The following is a 14477-nucleotide window of genomic DNA, read 5'->3' as shown; positions in this document are numbered from 1 at the left end:
ACCACCGGTGACGCATGGTGCACAATTGTGGTGAATTTTCTGCCTTCCGTATACCAGAATAAGCAATTAACTTTGCTGCGTTCATCCCCGCCACCACCTTTTTGGCCGATGCAAACTCTATTTATATGTGTCGAAAACTGCAGTATTAATTAATTGCATGGCATAAATAGGGCTTACATGGAATTTGGAGCATCGGAAATTAATCAGGATTCCAGAGGCAGGTGGATAGATAGACATCCCACAAAGCACTCTTTCGCACCCACAGCTACAAGCTACTGTGCGAGTAGTAGTTATAGTTTGTTCCCAGGTGTATTATGCGGTTTAGTATTTTAGATTTCGAGAACATGGATTTTTTGAAAACACACACAAGTCGTTGAGGTAGAGGAGGTATTATGAGTTCTGAGCAAGTTACCCTCCGAGACGACATGGATGGAAATGAAAACTTAATTTAGGAAGTTTTGAACGGATGCGAAGATACAAGATAAAATTGAACTCGAAAACACGGTTTTTTTTTTTTGCGTGGTGGTGAAATTGAGTTCAACGAGATAAATTCAAACGAAATCATCAGAAGTTTCCCCGGGATAACATTGTTTGACTTGATTGGATATTGTTTGTTGTGTGTTCTTTCAATTAAGTTGTCTTGGAATTCAGTTTATATTCCAGGTATCTTGCAAATTACTTCAAAAGAGGAAGGATATTAATGGCAAAAACAGGAAAACAGTTGCTTGTTTGTTTTTGGAAGGGTTCTTGTATTTTACAAGCAAATTATTATTATTATTATCATCATCTATTTGTATAGAATGAAGGTTTTGCTCTTCTCTTGAAATTGTGGTGAATCATTGCTGTCAGTTTGTTTTAGAAGAAAACTACTTTTAGTGGGTTTTGGTGGAACTACCTTCTGTGAATTTATTTTTTAACTATATAGTTGTAAATGAATTTTTGGAAGAAAATTGTACTTAATTATGCTGGAATTATTTTCTAGCTTGGTATAAGTAGGTTTGTTTCATTATTTATACAAGTTTGTTGTTGTGAGTTTATGACATAGTAAATTCACTGTGCGTTTTGGGGTAATTTTTTAGTTTTTTTGTGGTACACTGTGGTGTATACGTAATTTTTTTTTATAAAGAGTGGTTTCAAGTTAATTTCTTTACTTATTCTTGTATTAATTTTATATTTACAGGAATCAAGGCCAGATTATAGGGGGAGAGCAAGATATTGCAGTACATCACAGACATCAAATTCACCACCTGCACAGGAAGAAGATTGTTCAGGTAAGTGAGAGAAATATGATTAAAGATTGAAGTTTATTTTTTTTTTTTAAGGAAAAATCCTGGAATGGGTTTGGATTTAAATGGTTAAAATAAATTATTTTGGTGGGTCTATTCATATTTCAGAATATCAAAGTAGTATTAACATGTATATGTTTTCACTTGATGGAACTTTATTTTTTTTCTTTATTTTCGTCATATACTAAAATACTCAGGGCTTAGCTTGCAGTAAATGCTTAACATGGTCATATTAAAAATGGAAACTGATTAAAAAAAAAGAATTATTGGAAGGTAATGGAAAAGTTGTAAGAACATAAAATTGAAAATTTTCAAGACATGAATTTTACAATTTCACAAATAGCTTGGATACATGCACAAATGAAAAAAATGCACGACTGGGTCGCACGTACTTGCTCTTGTAGTTCACAGTATCTTTATCTTAAATGTCAATTGGAAATTTAAGATTTTATTTAGTGTCGAGAAAAAAAAATCAAAAAAAAAAAAAGATCGAAAGTTTAAAAATTAAATGTTTTTTAAAAATATTTTTTTTTTACATTTTACACTTCAAAATGATGTCTGTAAATTTTTAATAAAATTGACTTATGCTTTGATGAAATATATGAACTTAAAAAACATGTCAATTTTTGAAAAACGGCAACGCCATATTTCCGTTCTCCGCATTTTTTGAGAAAAACTAAAAACGCAGTTTTGTTAATAAGTAATAAGTCTATTACGTATACCAAATTTAATCAAAATCGTTAGAGCCGTTTTCGAGAAAGTTGCAATACCTCGAAAACGTTATATTTGAGATATGCGTTAAAAAGGAGATATTAAAAAAATAAAAAAAAAACGGTCCTAGGGAATAACCTAAACAGCATCTGTACCAAGTTTCAAGCAAATCCATCCATCCGTTTAGGCCCTAGCTCGATGTACAGATGGACGCACAGACGCACAGACCGACGGACGGAATGACGAAAACCACTTTTTTGATCTTCTCCATCATCGTAATGTTGGTTTTGATTAAAACCTCAAATTTTTTTTTTTCTACACGAAACCAATACTTGCCCTATAGAGCAAGTAAAAATATATTGTAGTAAGTATTTTTACTTGCGATATAGGTACTATAGGGCAAGTTTAGGATTCGTAAAAAAAATCGAACTCGAGATAACAATTTTACATGACATTACGATGATGGAGAATGCCAAAAAAGTGGGTCCGGCAATTCTGTCTGTCTGTCTGTCTGTCTCTATCTGGAGCTGCAGCCTAAACGAGTGAAGTGATTTTCTTCAAACTTGGTGGTTAGCAGTTTTTGGTGATTCCCTAGAGGGGAAATTGAAATTTTTTTTTTATGACAAAAACTAACGGTACTTGCCATATAACGGAAATAGAAAAGTTAATTTTTTTAAAAAACGGCTCTAACGATTTTGATTTAAATTTTTGTGTGTAGTACTACACATAAGAGCCAACTTTTAAAATAAAAAAAATATTTTTTGTACCGTTATTAACGGTACCTGTCATAGAACGGTTTTTTTCGTTTCTGAATATCTCGTACAAAATTAACCCGATTTAAATGAAAATTTTTATACAAAAGTGTGTAAGTAAAGATAATATTAAAATTTTAGAAAATTTTCAAAAAACGCATTTTTGGTTTTTTAAAAAATATTTCAAAATTTTTTTTTGAAAAATCAATTTTTTGAAAACGGATCAATGAAAAATTTTGAAATTTAGTTTTTATGTGTAAATTAATTATTTCTTCAAAATGGCATACCAATTTTTTTTTTTGAAAAATGTTAAAACATTTTTATATATAAAAAATTATTTTTTTAAAAAACGGCTCCTACAATTTTCGAAAATTTTTTTCTAAAAATACCTTTTTATACAAGAAATAAAATGGCATATTTTTTATTTTTTTTTAAGATAATTTAAAACGGAGTTTAATTAATTATAAAAACAAATTTAATTTTTTTATACTACTTATGAAATTTCTTCAAAATATCAAATTTTAAATTTCTTGAATGAAAAGCTTTAACCATTGAATAATTATATATAGAAGTGACACCGATAGTTTCTAGCGCTACAGAATTTTATTTTTTTCGGCAATTAGATGTACTAAAAAATCCCCAGAGAGAATGGGGCTTGTCTTAGAAAATTATTTTTCCAAAAATTTGTTTTTAAAAAAGGAAATTTCACTAATACAAACGTAACAAAACAAATATCAAATAAAAATAAATTGTTTCGACACGTCGACATCCTATAATAGAAAAAAAAATAAGGAAATTTTACTCACACATAAAACATAAAACAAATATCAAACAAAAATAAATCGTATCGACACATCGACATCCTATAAATGAAAAAATAAAATAAGGAAATTTTACTCATACATACAAAATTACACAAATATCAAAGAAAAATATTGAAAAGTTAGTTGACATTATAAATGTATCCATAGTAACTCGAAACTAAAAACAAGAAATTTTTTATTAACGACAAGAATTTGAACAAAATTAAATATTATTGTTGTATATCCTAGGCACTTTATAGTTTATAGGGCATGAAAGTTACCCTTGTTTCAATAGTCCTATTAGCGTAGGTGGCAAGGTGATTGCTCTTTAATTTTGCTTTCTGAGTTCGTATCCCCACAGAGATTGCTATTTTTTTATATTATATTTTGTTTTGGAATATTATGAAATGCGTAACAATAAGAGCCTTTTTTTGCGGAATCGAAACTTAAGCATTTAATTACAACATAAATCTTTATGTGACAGTTTCCCCTGAAGTAAAAATAGAGCCTATACTTTTATGTTCAACATGAATTATTTAAGGTTCGTTTCAGCTAATGGCCCTTAAAGAAAAAAAGAAAAACGTTAAGAAAAACTCAACGTAATATTTTAAATCAGGTAAGAGCTCAAACCAATAAGTCGATTTGGCTCAAACTTTTTGTTTATTTCTGATTCCAAGGAGGGGAAAGTGAATTTTTTTAAAGGTACCAACTAGAGATGCTGCGAATAATGATTCGGTCGAATCCCGAACATTCGACCACGGTTATACATTCACTTACTATTACGCTATTATTACTAATTCACCAAAACTTATCATTAGTAAATTTGATTTTCTACGAGCCTTACCAATAATCAAATTAAAGGCTCACTTAAATATTTAACTGAATTATACATATTTCCAATATAAACAATTTAATACTCAGGTTAAAGGCTAAAGCTCGGCTAAATTTAATAGTTGAGTTTCATAACCATAAAATTTAACCGAGCATTAGCTTTTAACCTGAGTTGTTTTTATACACTAGCCCAAAAAGTTAAAGGAACAAAGGAAAATTCGTGATAGCTCCAAAACAAGTAGGTATCTATTCGATTTGATTTTTTCTACTAAGATAGATTTTTAGAAAAAAAAATTTCAAAATCGTTGGAAATAAATTTAAAAAAAAATTTAAAAATAAAATTGGTATGCAATTTCGTAGAAATTACTAATCCAAAAACTATTATTTTCCCAAATTTTCTTTCTGTTTTATATCTAAACTATATAAATGCTTTTGTATAAAAAAATCGTTGAAATTAAATTGGTAGTTTGGCACGGTTCTACGGTAGGTTAATTTAAAAAAATTTAAATGATTGCCCAAAAACTATTATATATTTTTTTTTAACAAAATCACTGGTACCGTTTTCGAGAAAATTAAACATTTCCGAAATTGGTTTATGACAGGTATCGTTATTTTTGGTAAAAAAAATTAGTTCTAAAAACCCCTATGGAGATTCTGCAAAAAATGCTTCATACGAAGTTTGATGTTAATCGGTAGATCCATTTAGCTGTTCCTTTGGGAGGTGGAAAAGTACTACTAGTAGTTTACTAGCGATTTTCAATGGAACGCACTTTCAACAAATTCAATACAAATCGTATCCACTCGGGAAGAAGAGCATGAGTAGGTAGATGATAGTACTAGATTAAACAAAAAATCTACTATTAGCAGACTACCTCCAGTCGAACAGGGCTATAGTAATCCCATGTCTGATTGTTATCTCAACTTTTTTTTTGTAAGAATGCATAGCTTGACTATATAAAAAGCATGTAAAAGCTACATTCTTCTAGTTTTAGAATCTTAGAACCAAATATGTATTTTATTTCAAATGGTGAAATAGAAAAATCATTGGAACTATCCCAAAACCACATTTTCTTGCATTTGAGATCAAAATATGCCTTTTTACCTTTTAAGTTTATTTGAACATTTTATTAATAAATATCGTTTAAATTTTAGATAACAAAAATGTTTTAATTAAAAATAAAGAAAAGTATCCAAAAATGGTATGAAAAGATTTTTTTTTTTTCAAAATTTAACATTTTATAAAAACTTTAAATTTTTATATAAAAATCCTTGTTCGCAAACATAAATCAGTTTAAGCAAATAAACGAGGTTGTTTCGTATTGTATAAAAATAATTTGAAATATGTATTAAAATACTTTAAAATAATGTGAAATATGGCCATATTGTATGAACTTAATCCCTACCTACTCTTGCATTATGCGGTTTAAGAAAATAGTAAGTATATGCCACAGTGCATGTGGAAAACATTCAAACAATGTGAACTACAACTTTGGCCTAGATATAATTAAAAAAAGCACCCTAATTAAAATTAAATAAAAACTTCTATAACTGAAGAAAATCTTCTTGTCGTTAATAAAAACAAAAAACAAAATCCTTCCAAATATACATAAGACCAAACATTCAAAAATAAATATTCAATTCAAAATAATACAAAAATTTAAAATAAATTCAATTTCAATATTACAGAAACAAAAATAAACAAACACACTACTAGCACAAAACAAAACTATTACAAATACACCAAATATAAATAATATTGTAGATGTGGTTACTTAGTAACCAAAAGTCCTTTTCAGGGATTTTTCGGCCATCGAATACACAATCCTAAAACGATTGTGGCGCTACTCCTCAAACGATTGTGGCTCCACCCCTCAAACATAGCGGACGTTTTTTCCGGTGTCACTTCTATATATAATTATTCAATGCTTTAACATTATAGTTACTTTAAGCATAAGAGCAAGTACGTGCGACCCCAGTCGTGCAATTTATTTTAAATAATAGGGGTTTAAAAAATTTTTTGCACAATATTCAACTTTTGTTAAGACAAAGACAAATTTTTAAAACTCTTCATATTTATGAAAAATGGATTTTCTTTAAGAAAAATCACGAATTGAAGATATTTAAACATTTATTTTAAATGAATTGAAGAAAATAAATGTTCGAACATATTAAAATTTTGGCTCAAACATTTTACGAAGATGGGAGAAATTTTCAAGGAATCATGCTGTGTCCAAATATCGTCAAGAGGCTTGAGCTTAAAATAGTTTTAAACTTCTTGTAAGCATTTCAATCTTTCTGCAAAATGTATCGTGTCTTGATGAACCAGGAACTAGTCGGGAAAAAACCCCAAAGAGCATTTTTAGAAGCTTCAACTAAGATGAAAAAAAAACGAAGAGTTGCGAATTATTTAGCCTCCAATTTAAATTCTAAGGGTAGGATTTGGGGTAAAATTGCGGGGAGGAGGATATATGGCTCTTGTTTGCGTTCGCTTTATTTCAGTCACAATAACGTAAATGTCCTCAATGTTGGCTTTCTTTGATTTTATATTTTTTTTTTTCTTAGTGTATCAAAGCCAGATTATATTGAATTCACACGCGACAAATAATAAAATCTAACGAATTGACAGAAGTTACAATTTTTAAAATGTCTTTTCCGTTCAATAGAGCTTTCAATCGAGTGATGTTTTGGTTAGAAGTTTATCACCATCCAGTTGAAGCCATAAACTACTTTCACACTTAAATATTTTCCAAATAAATGAATCTTGACAGTTCAATGTGACATCTTAAAGTCACCCTGACGCTACACAAAAAAATACCTCTTACTTTCTTTAAATAAAAAATCTACAATTTACTAAATAGAACACGAAAATTTCTCTTTATTTTATTTATTTGGAGAAAATTCTTAAGAAAATCCTACTTCTGTGTGTTCTCTCATTTTTAAGAATGGGGATCGTACCCAACACCTGATTCAAGTCGATTGAAACGGATTATTTTATTTATCCTTCCAAAAAACGAAAGATAAAAAAATGGAGAAAATCGATTTCGGGTTTTAGTTTAACTTAATACTAACCTCAATATTTTGTTTTTATTGAAATCATTAAATTTATTTGCTTTATTTTCGAGCCCAATATTTGTCAACATGTTGTTCAAACTGCCAATTTATTTCAAGGACAACTCATCTATATTTGTTTTGTTTTTCAAACTGCTTATCTTCGATTTCAAGTAAATATAAATTTTTAGCTGGACCCAATTCTTCGCTTTTTTTTTCTCAAAGTTCCTCTTTTTTCCAAATTGAATTTACAAAACCTCAATTTCTAAATTGATGTCTAGTATCCCACAATCAATTTTCTTTCTAAGTACCCACTTTCTGGGTAGCATCCTTCTAAAAAAAAAAAAACGAGACAAAGAGAGAACTTGTTAAAGCAAAATATTTGTATTCTTCAGGATAAAGGAAGTAGGTAATATCGTCTTCGTCACACAAGAACTCTCTTACCTTTATTTCATTCAATTACAATAACTTAATGCTGATATAAGCTAACAAAGGAAGTACCTACCTGTTCTTCTTGGTAAAGTAGGCACCCTAAGTAACGAAGGATATTTTCAAATTTTATATATTTGTATGTTTTTGCTTTATGTGACGTTCAATTATCGTATTTTATCTGAACACAAAGAGAAATTGAATCAATTAGCATATAAAAATCCTTCAATAAGAAGACCTAAAGGTGAGTACAAGTTTAAGTATTTCCCAAAGGGAAAGGACATTTTTTAGGAGCTTAATGTATGTAGATCTGAAAAGAAATGATACACATCCTTAAAACTCATTGTGAGTTATCTGTGATTGTCTTCTTCTTCTTCTTCTGTCCAAAGTATCAGATTGGAGAGTAAGTATAACAAATTACAAAGAACTCGAGATACTTTCTATCTGATAACATCTTTGGTCAAACTACCAAAAACTTTTACCTTTGCATTCAACCTTTCGACGAGTATTAAAAAATTAAGGATTTAACAAAGCACGTACGGTTTCGAGTAGAGTTCATGTCTCCTTCTCCTCCTAAGTCCTTGTAGAATTTGTGTAATCGTAATCCGGTTTGAAAGTCATTTTGTAGACTTAACCTTGTTCTTGGGAGTTCTTATCAAGGATTCAGATTAACAAAACAAAAGCCGACTCAATGGCAGAAGAATTTCGATTAAGTCAACTAAAAATACACACAAGTTGAAGTATGCTAATTGGAAATTCGTAAGTGTTGTGCCCAGATGCGATGTCCCCAACCCCTTTTTGCAATGAAATGTTTACTTTTTCGGTTTGAATGAATGGAAAGTAAGTTTTATTCAACTCGTGCGGCCAGGCGCGTCGGCAGTCAGTCGATCGATGATGGTTTGCATAGAACCATTATTTGAAAAACTTTGTTTGGAAATATCGATTCAAATTCATTTGTACAAAAGGTTCTGGACAATTACATCATTGATTGAGTACTCTGATTGAAATCAGACTGTGTACAAGTTTGTATTACAGCGCGGGTGGTTGGTTGGTTATTCAAAGTTCATTGACGTGCTGATTATTCGGCTGAGAGGCGACTGTGTAAGAGTGAGTGTGTAGACGTATAGAGTAATAATAAATAAAGCTGTTGATGGTGTGCGGTAGACTTTGAAAATTCAATTAACTGGCACAATCAGAGTTTGTGTCATTCAGGATATTTTTGGAATTTTCCAAAAAATGGGGGAAAATCGAAACTTGGGTTTTTGTGTTTGTTTAAATAGATGTCTATCAATAGACCTTAGTACGATTATGTTTCAGCGTAGGAGTATTTCAAAGAAAGCCTGAAAACCAATGAAGTGATACAATGAAAATTTTGTTTATGCATTTTAAGCATCTAATTGAAATTGATTGATTGGTTGATTGAATAGAAATTATAAATTCCAGGATTTTAAGCAATTGAGTACCTATTCTAAATGTGGAGACCTTTTAAATTGTTAATAGACTTATTTCAAATGAGTTCATTGAATGAGATTTTTACTTGCGATATAAATAGGGACTCATTAACACGAATAAGAGATAATTTGTTGTTTCATTATTTCTATTTGAAGGAACCCCTTTTTTGATTTTATTTTTTTTTTCTCAGAAAAACATGTTTTGTTGAATTAATATTGCCATATCTTTCCTTCTTAGCTCAACCTTGAAAACTTTTTTACCTTCTATTTTTCAAACGAAATTTTAGGTATATTCGTCAAAATGGATGGATTAAACTAAAATGTCAAAAATCCACAAAATCAATTTATGCATACAAAGTTATTCTAGGTTAAATGTCGAAAATGTTGGTTTTTCATAAATAACAAATGTATAACTCTACAATTGGGAAGTACACGGAAGACTTGTAGGCCTTGTGTTTACCTAAAAAAAAATGTTTTTCAAATTTTTATTCTATGAGCAATCTAGAAGATATCGCTATTTTAAAATGTGTAAATAACCCTTTTTTGCAAATACCTCTTAAACGGTGAGTCCTATCGAAAAGTTTTTTTTGAAAAAGTTGTAGATTATGTGCTCTTATATAACATTTTTGTTTGCTTTTTTTTTTTTTTGTTTAAACTGACATTTTAAAAAAATCTAATCAAAACTCAAAAATTTAGAATTTTGGTACCTATCTCGTAAAATATGAGTTTTCCTTAATACATTTTTAACTCGTTTACAATTTTCCAAAATTTGGACAAAATTCCAAAATAACAAATATTTTAAATCTATTCTATATAAGCTTAAAATGTGCTTTATCATACTCTCCACCTTTTAGAAGATGTTACATTTCAGAGTGAGAACTAAATAGAAAAAATCGCTTTTTTTGTCTTTAATTAAATTTTCGACTTTTAACTTTTGACAACTTTTTGTGCATACATGGGATTTTTGACATTTTACTTTTATCCACGTTTCAATGCTCTGTACCAATTTTCAGCTCTTTTCGAATTATTTCTGGGTTTGCACTTTCTTTTGTTTGGACTATGAACTGATTTGAGCAGTCGATGGGGTGAAATGTGCCAATTTATATTTTTATGCCTCTGAAAAAAAAATGCAATGAAATTTACAAAACCTAACTTGACTGTACTAATAAAAAAAACGTAAAAAATTGTTATAGAAACCTTACGTTTTCATTAATTTTGGAAATTGTTTTTTTTTTTTGTATTTTAATATCTTGCTTAGAAAGTGTACCTCCCAAACCAAATTTTGAGATATTGGAAATTTCTCGAAAACGGCTCTAACTATTTTAATAAAATTTTGTACACATTATATTTAAAGCAACTCCAATAAAACTGAAAAAAAATCATGTGTGCAATTCACACGTGGTAGAATTGAAACCTTAAAAAATCATTCTTCTTGCAAAGAAAAATCGAAAAAATCTACCTTTTTTTTTCATTCCATAGCCCTTAAATCCATTTTTTTTTAAATAAAAACCTATACAAATTTTATATTATCTAAATGCTTATTATTTCACCTTTTATATGACGCTTCAATCATATTTCTACCATGTCTACAAGAAAAAGCAAGAATTTTTTAAAGCCAACCATGTCGAAACTTCAAACTCAGATATTTTTCAAGTTTTCCAATTTAAGATTGTGTAACTTGTAGAGCACGTACCGTTATGTGTGATATATTAAATGAAAGGTTATATTATTATCATCAGCATTATTAAAGTTAAATAAAAATTAGTCTGTGCTCTGGATCAAAAGGTATATTGTGTTTAGTAAAAGAACATCATTTCACCGTTATTTCAGGATTTTGAATATGAAATTTATTGAAATTTTGCTTGCATAGTTATAGTTTATTTAATTACCTATCTACAATATAAATTTCATTCATTTATCTATTAAAACAAAAAGGTTATAATCAATTGATTTTTCCTGTCGCTTTTTCGTTTCATCTTGTTTCAAATCACTACGATACTAAAGAAGTTTTCACTTCAAAAAATAATATGATGACTCGACAAAATGTAGGTATAACATTTTTTATAAAAAAAAAAATAATTTTATATACAACACGAGTCTAGTATGTACTTGTTTAAAATGGCAAAAAACTAAAGCGAATTCGTGGGTGGTAACCATACGAAATCATTTTACTTAAAGCCATTTATAAATTGGTTTATGTATTTTTTTTTTTTCAAAAAATTTTTTTTTCGCTTGAACAAAACGTTCTAAAATTTTACTTTACTCTCTTTTTCAAAACAAATTTATAATTCGAAAGTATTATTGCCATAGAAAATGTACTATTCCTTATTTATAACTAGTCTTTAAATCCATACAAAGCTAAAAAAAAATTTCCAAACACCTTTTGAAAAACTTTAATCCATTGTTTCTGTGAAAAACAATGAAAGTACCCGCACTTTTTGGTTTTCAAATTAAACTTCCAAACTTTCAAACCAAATATTTGTTTTCACTTTTTGTCGAAAACATTCTTTCCCAATAAATAACTGAGTTTATTTTTATCTCACTTCCTAACACCAATATGGCAGTTATTGTCCTGTGGCACAAAAGGCATTAGTGACAAGCAAACCAACCAACAGAACTTAGACCGAATAAATTTTATTGTTGTTCATGCACCTCTCAAAAAAAAAAAATAAAGCATGAAAAACAAATAGAAAAACCAGGCAAAATATTTCTAAAATTGGTAAATCTTCTCAATAGCGGGCGTTATATTGACCCTCCAGCAATTAAAAAATTCAACAAATTTTTGTTTTATATATTTTTTTTTTTTTCTAAATAGAATATATACTTTGGATAATTTACTTTATTTTTTGGCCATTTACTGATATTACATAGAAAACACTATGCCGCATTTGCCTCTTTTTAAGTACGTTCACGTAGCACATTTTTTTGTTTCTAATTTTTTTATAATAAAATACAATAACAATACTGATTAAACAATAATACAAAAAAAAAAAAAAATAAAAATACAAAAAATAAAGACTATTATGACTATGAATGAATTATTTTGATAACTTTTTTCGCTGTTTTTACTTCCTTTTTTATGTCCTTTTTTTTTGTTTTTCGTCGACTCGACTCGATATTAAATTTTATCGTCTAGACTATCATAACAACATTCGTCGTTATTCGTCGACGACGATTTGAGCTCATATGAAGAAGTTGCCGACACCGCACGCGTAATATCCTCCGCCAAGCCGTCGACTAGTTGTTCCGCTTTGGCAGTTGCATCCTTGAGGGGGTCGTACACCTCGAATTCCTCGAATTCGATGTCGTCGTATTTGGGTTTGGAAAACAATCGTTTATCATTTGTCACATAGTGCCGCACCAAAGTTTTGTCCACAATCAATTCAGATGGAGTGGAAGAGGATAAGGAGGTTTTTCCTGTCGTATTCGAGGATGGTTCTGCTGTCAATTCTTCGTCCTTTTGCTTCATCGGCAGGTGACCATCGAAGTGTTCGGTTATGTTGAAATTTTTTGCTAAATCTCTCAAATCCTTTGCAGAATTGCGATAGTTTCTATCGGTCTTTTCTGAAGTGGTGTTATTCCGTGCAGCAAAATTTTCCACACCAGAGGAAGAGGAAACATTTTTTAAAGTTCCATTGGGTCCTTTCATGGTGAATGCCAAGTCAACATTTTTATTGCGACGAATTTTGCCATTTGCAAGCTTAGCTTGTTCGATACCTCCTGCCTTCTCGACCAAACGAATGTCCATGGCAGAGGATGTAAAACAAGGACTCGACAAGGACGACTCGATTGGGACATTGATATGATTATTGACGGTTACTTGTTTAGGAACCTGCTGTGATGCTTGAGACTGATTCTGTTCTGGGATTTTGCCAACCATTTGATTGTTAATTGTGAATCCTTCAGAAAAACGTTTGTGGTTGGCGGTTGTCTCGGTTTTTTGTCGTTCAACGACTAGGCTCGTGGGACGACGATGTGGTATCTTCTCAATGCATTGGGATTCTATGATTCGCGGTCCTGTGTATTTGTTTATGTTGCCGGTTGTTTCCAGTCGATGAACAAGTCGTCGAACTAGAGGCTCTCCATCGTCGTATTCATCGTTGTTTGTTGTGCCTGTGTTGTTGTCGTCTATGGAATCGTCCTCGCCAATGGTGTCAGGATAGTGATTGCCGACGTGTTTCTGAGTGCCGATCAATTCGAGGCGACTGCTGCAGCTATTCGATTTGACAAGTTTGAATTTGATTCCTGAAAAAAAGAGGACATGAGAAAATGGATTAAGTTCAGGTTGATGCACATCAGGACACAAAAACTCACCAGTATAGTTTTGTTGAGCAAGTAACTGGTCGTGTAATTGATCCTTATGCGGGCATTCGTTCGGCTGACATGAATTGCATGTGAGAAATTCTATTTTGGAACGAGGGATACGCAATGTTGCACCCGTAGCCGGTGGACTGTGCATCATAACACGACCACCGTAGTACGTAACAGTGGAACCACATTCTCGTATCTTTTCAAGAACATCCTGCAAAATGGATACAAAAAAAAAAAAGGATAAAGGTTAGATATCTAAAATGGATTAAAATGTGATATGTGTAGGTGTGTTGCTTTCTGTGTGAGTGTAAATAGAAACTGTTTGTTTTTTTTTTACTTGAATTATAAATGTGTATCTTTAGAGTTGGGATATCGTTTGAAAAGCTAAAAGGTTTTTCTTTTTTTTTCCTGCCACATCATATCACTGCTTTCTGAATGGAGCCAAGGGGAGAAAAATTGTGCACTTTTACTGGTCATTGAGTGAAAAAATATTGACAGTATTCTCAAATTGATTCTGTAAGCGATATAACTCGATAAAGGAGGATCTTTTCTATACGATGAATTTTTTTTTCAATAAAAAGTCCTTGAAAATGATTTTTTTTGTAGTGTTTGGGAATTGAATTGGTGAATGGAATGGACACAAATAGATAAAACTATATGTAGTAATTTAATTTTCTATTTTTCGATTTTGTAAGCAATTTTCTGTTTTTTTTTATTATTTTATTTGTTTCTTCTGAAGTTGGAAATATAAGCAAATAAGAGCTATAAAAAAAATTAAGTTTACAATCTCAGGACAAATTTTTTGAAATACAAACTCAACTTTTATAACGGCAATATTTCAAAAATGGGACCTAT

General features: G+C 30.3%; 2 protein-coding genes across 3 annotated transcripts in view; one reads left to right on the top strand and one right to left on the bottom strand.

The window, feature by feature from the left end:
- Positions 1-14477, top strand: part of LOC129908556 (calcium uniporter protein, mitochondrial) — a 169490-nt gene that overhangs the window by 60231 nt on the left and 94782 nt on the right. Inside the window, exon 2 of the mRNA XM_055985148.1 lies at positions 1181-1271. Within this exon, the coding sequence (XP_055841123.1) occupies positions 1181-1271 (91 nt within the window). The remainder of the gene's footprint in view (positions 1-1180; positions 1272-14477) is intronic.
- Positions 12104-14477, bottom strand: part of LOC129908552 (protein javelin) — a 70466-nt gene continuing 68092 nt past the window's right edge. For both annotated transcript variants that reach the window (XM_055985133.1, XM_055985134.1), the window contains exons 5-6: positions 13626-13833; positions 12104-13556 (exon numbers count right to left, since the gene is read on the bottom strand). In XM_055985133.1, coding sequence (XP_055841108.1) covers positions 12430-13556; positions 13626-13833 — 1335 coding nt within the window. In that variant the 3' untranslated portion in view covers positions 12104-12429. The remainder of the gene's footprint in view (positions 13557-13625; positions 13834-14477) is intronic.

The sequence above is a fragment of the Episyrphus balteatus genome, chromosome 2, assembly GCF_945859705.1.
Source record: "Episyrphus balteatus chromosome 2, idEpiBalt1.1, whole genome shotgun sequence".
Classification (NCBI taxonomy): domain Eukaryota; kingdom Metazoa; phylum Arthropoda; class Insecta; order Diptera; family Syrphidae; genus Episyrphus; species Episyrphus balteatus.
Note: the sequence above shows the minus strand (reverse complement) of the source record. Positions and strands in the feature narration are given on the sequence as shown.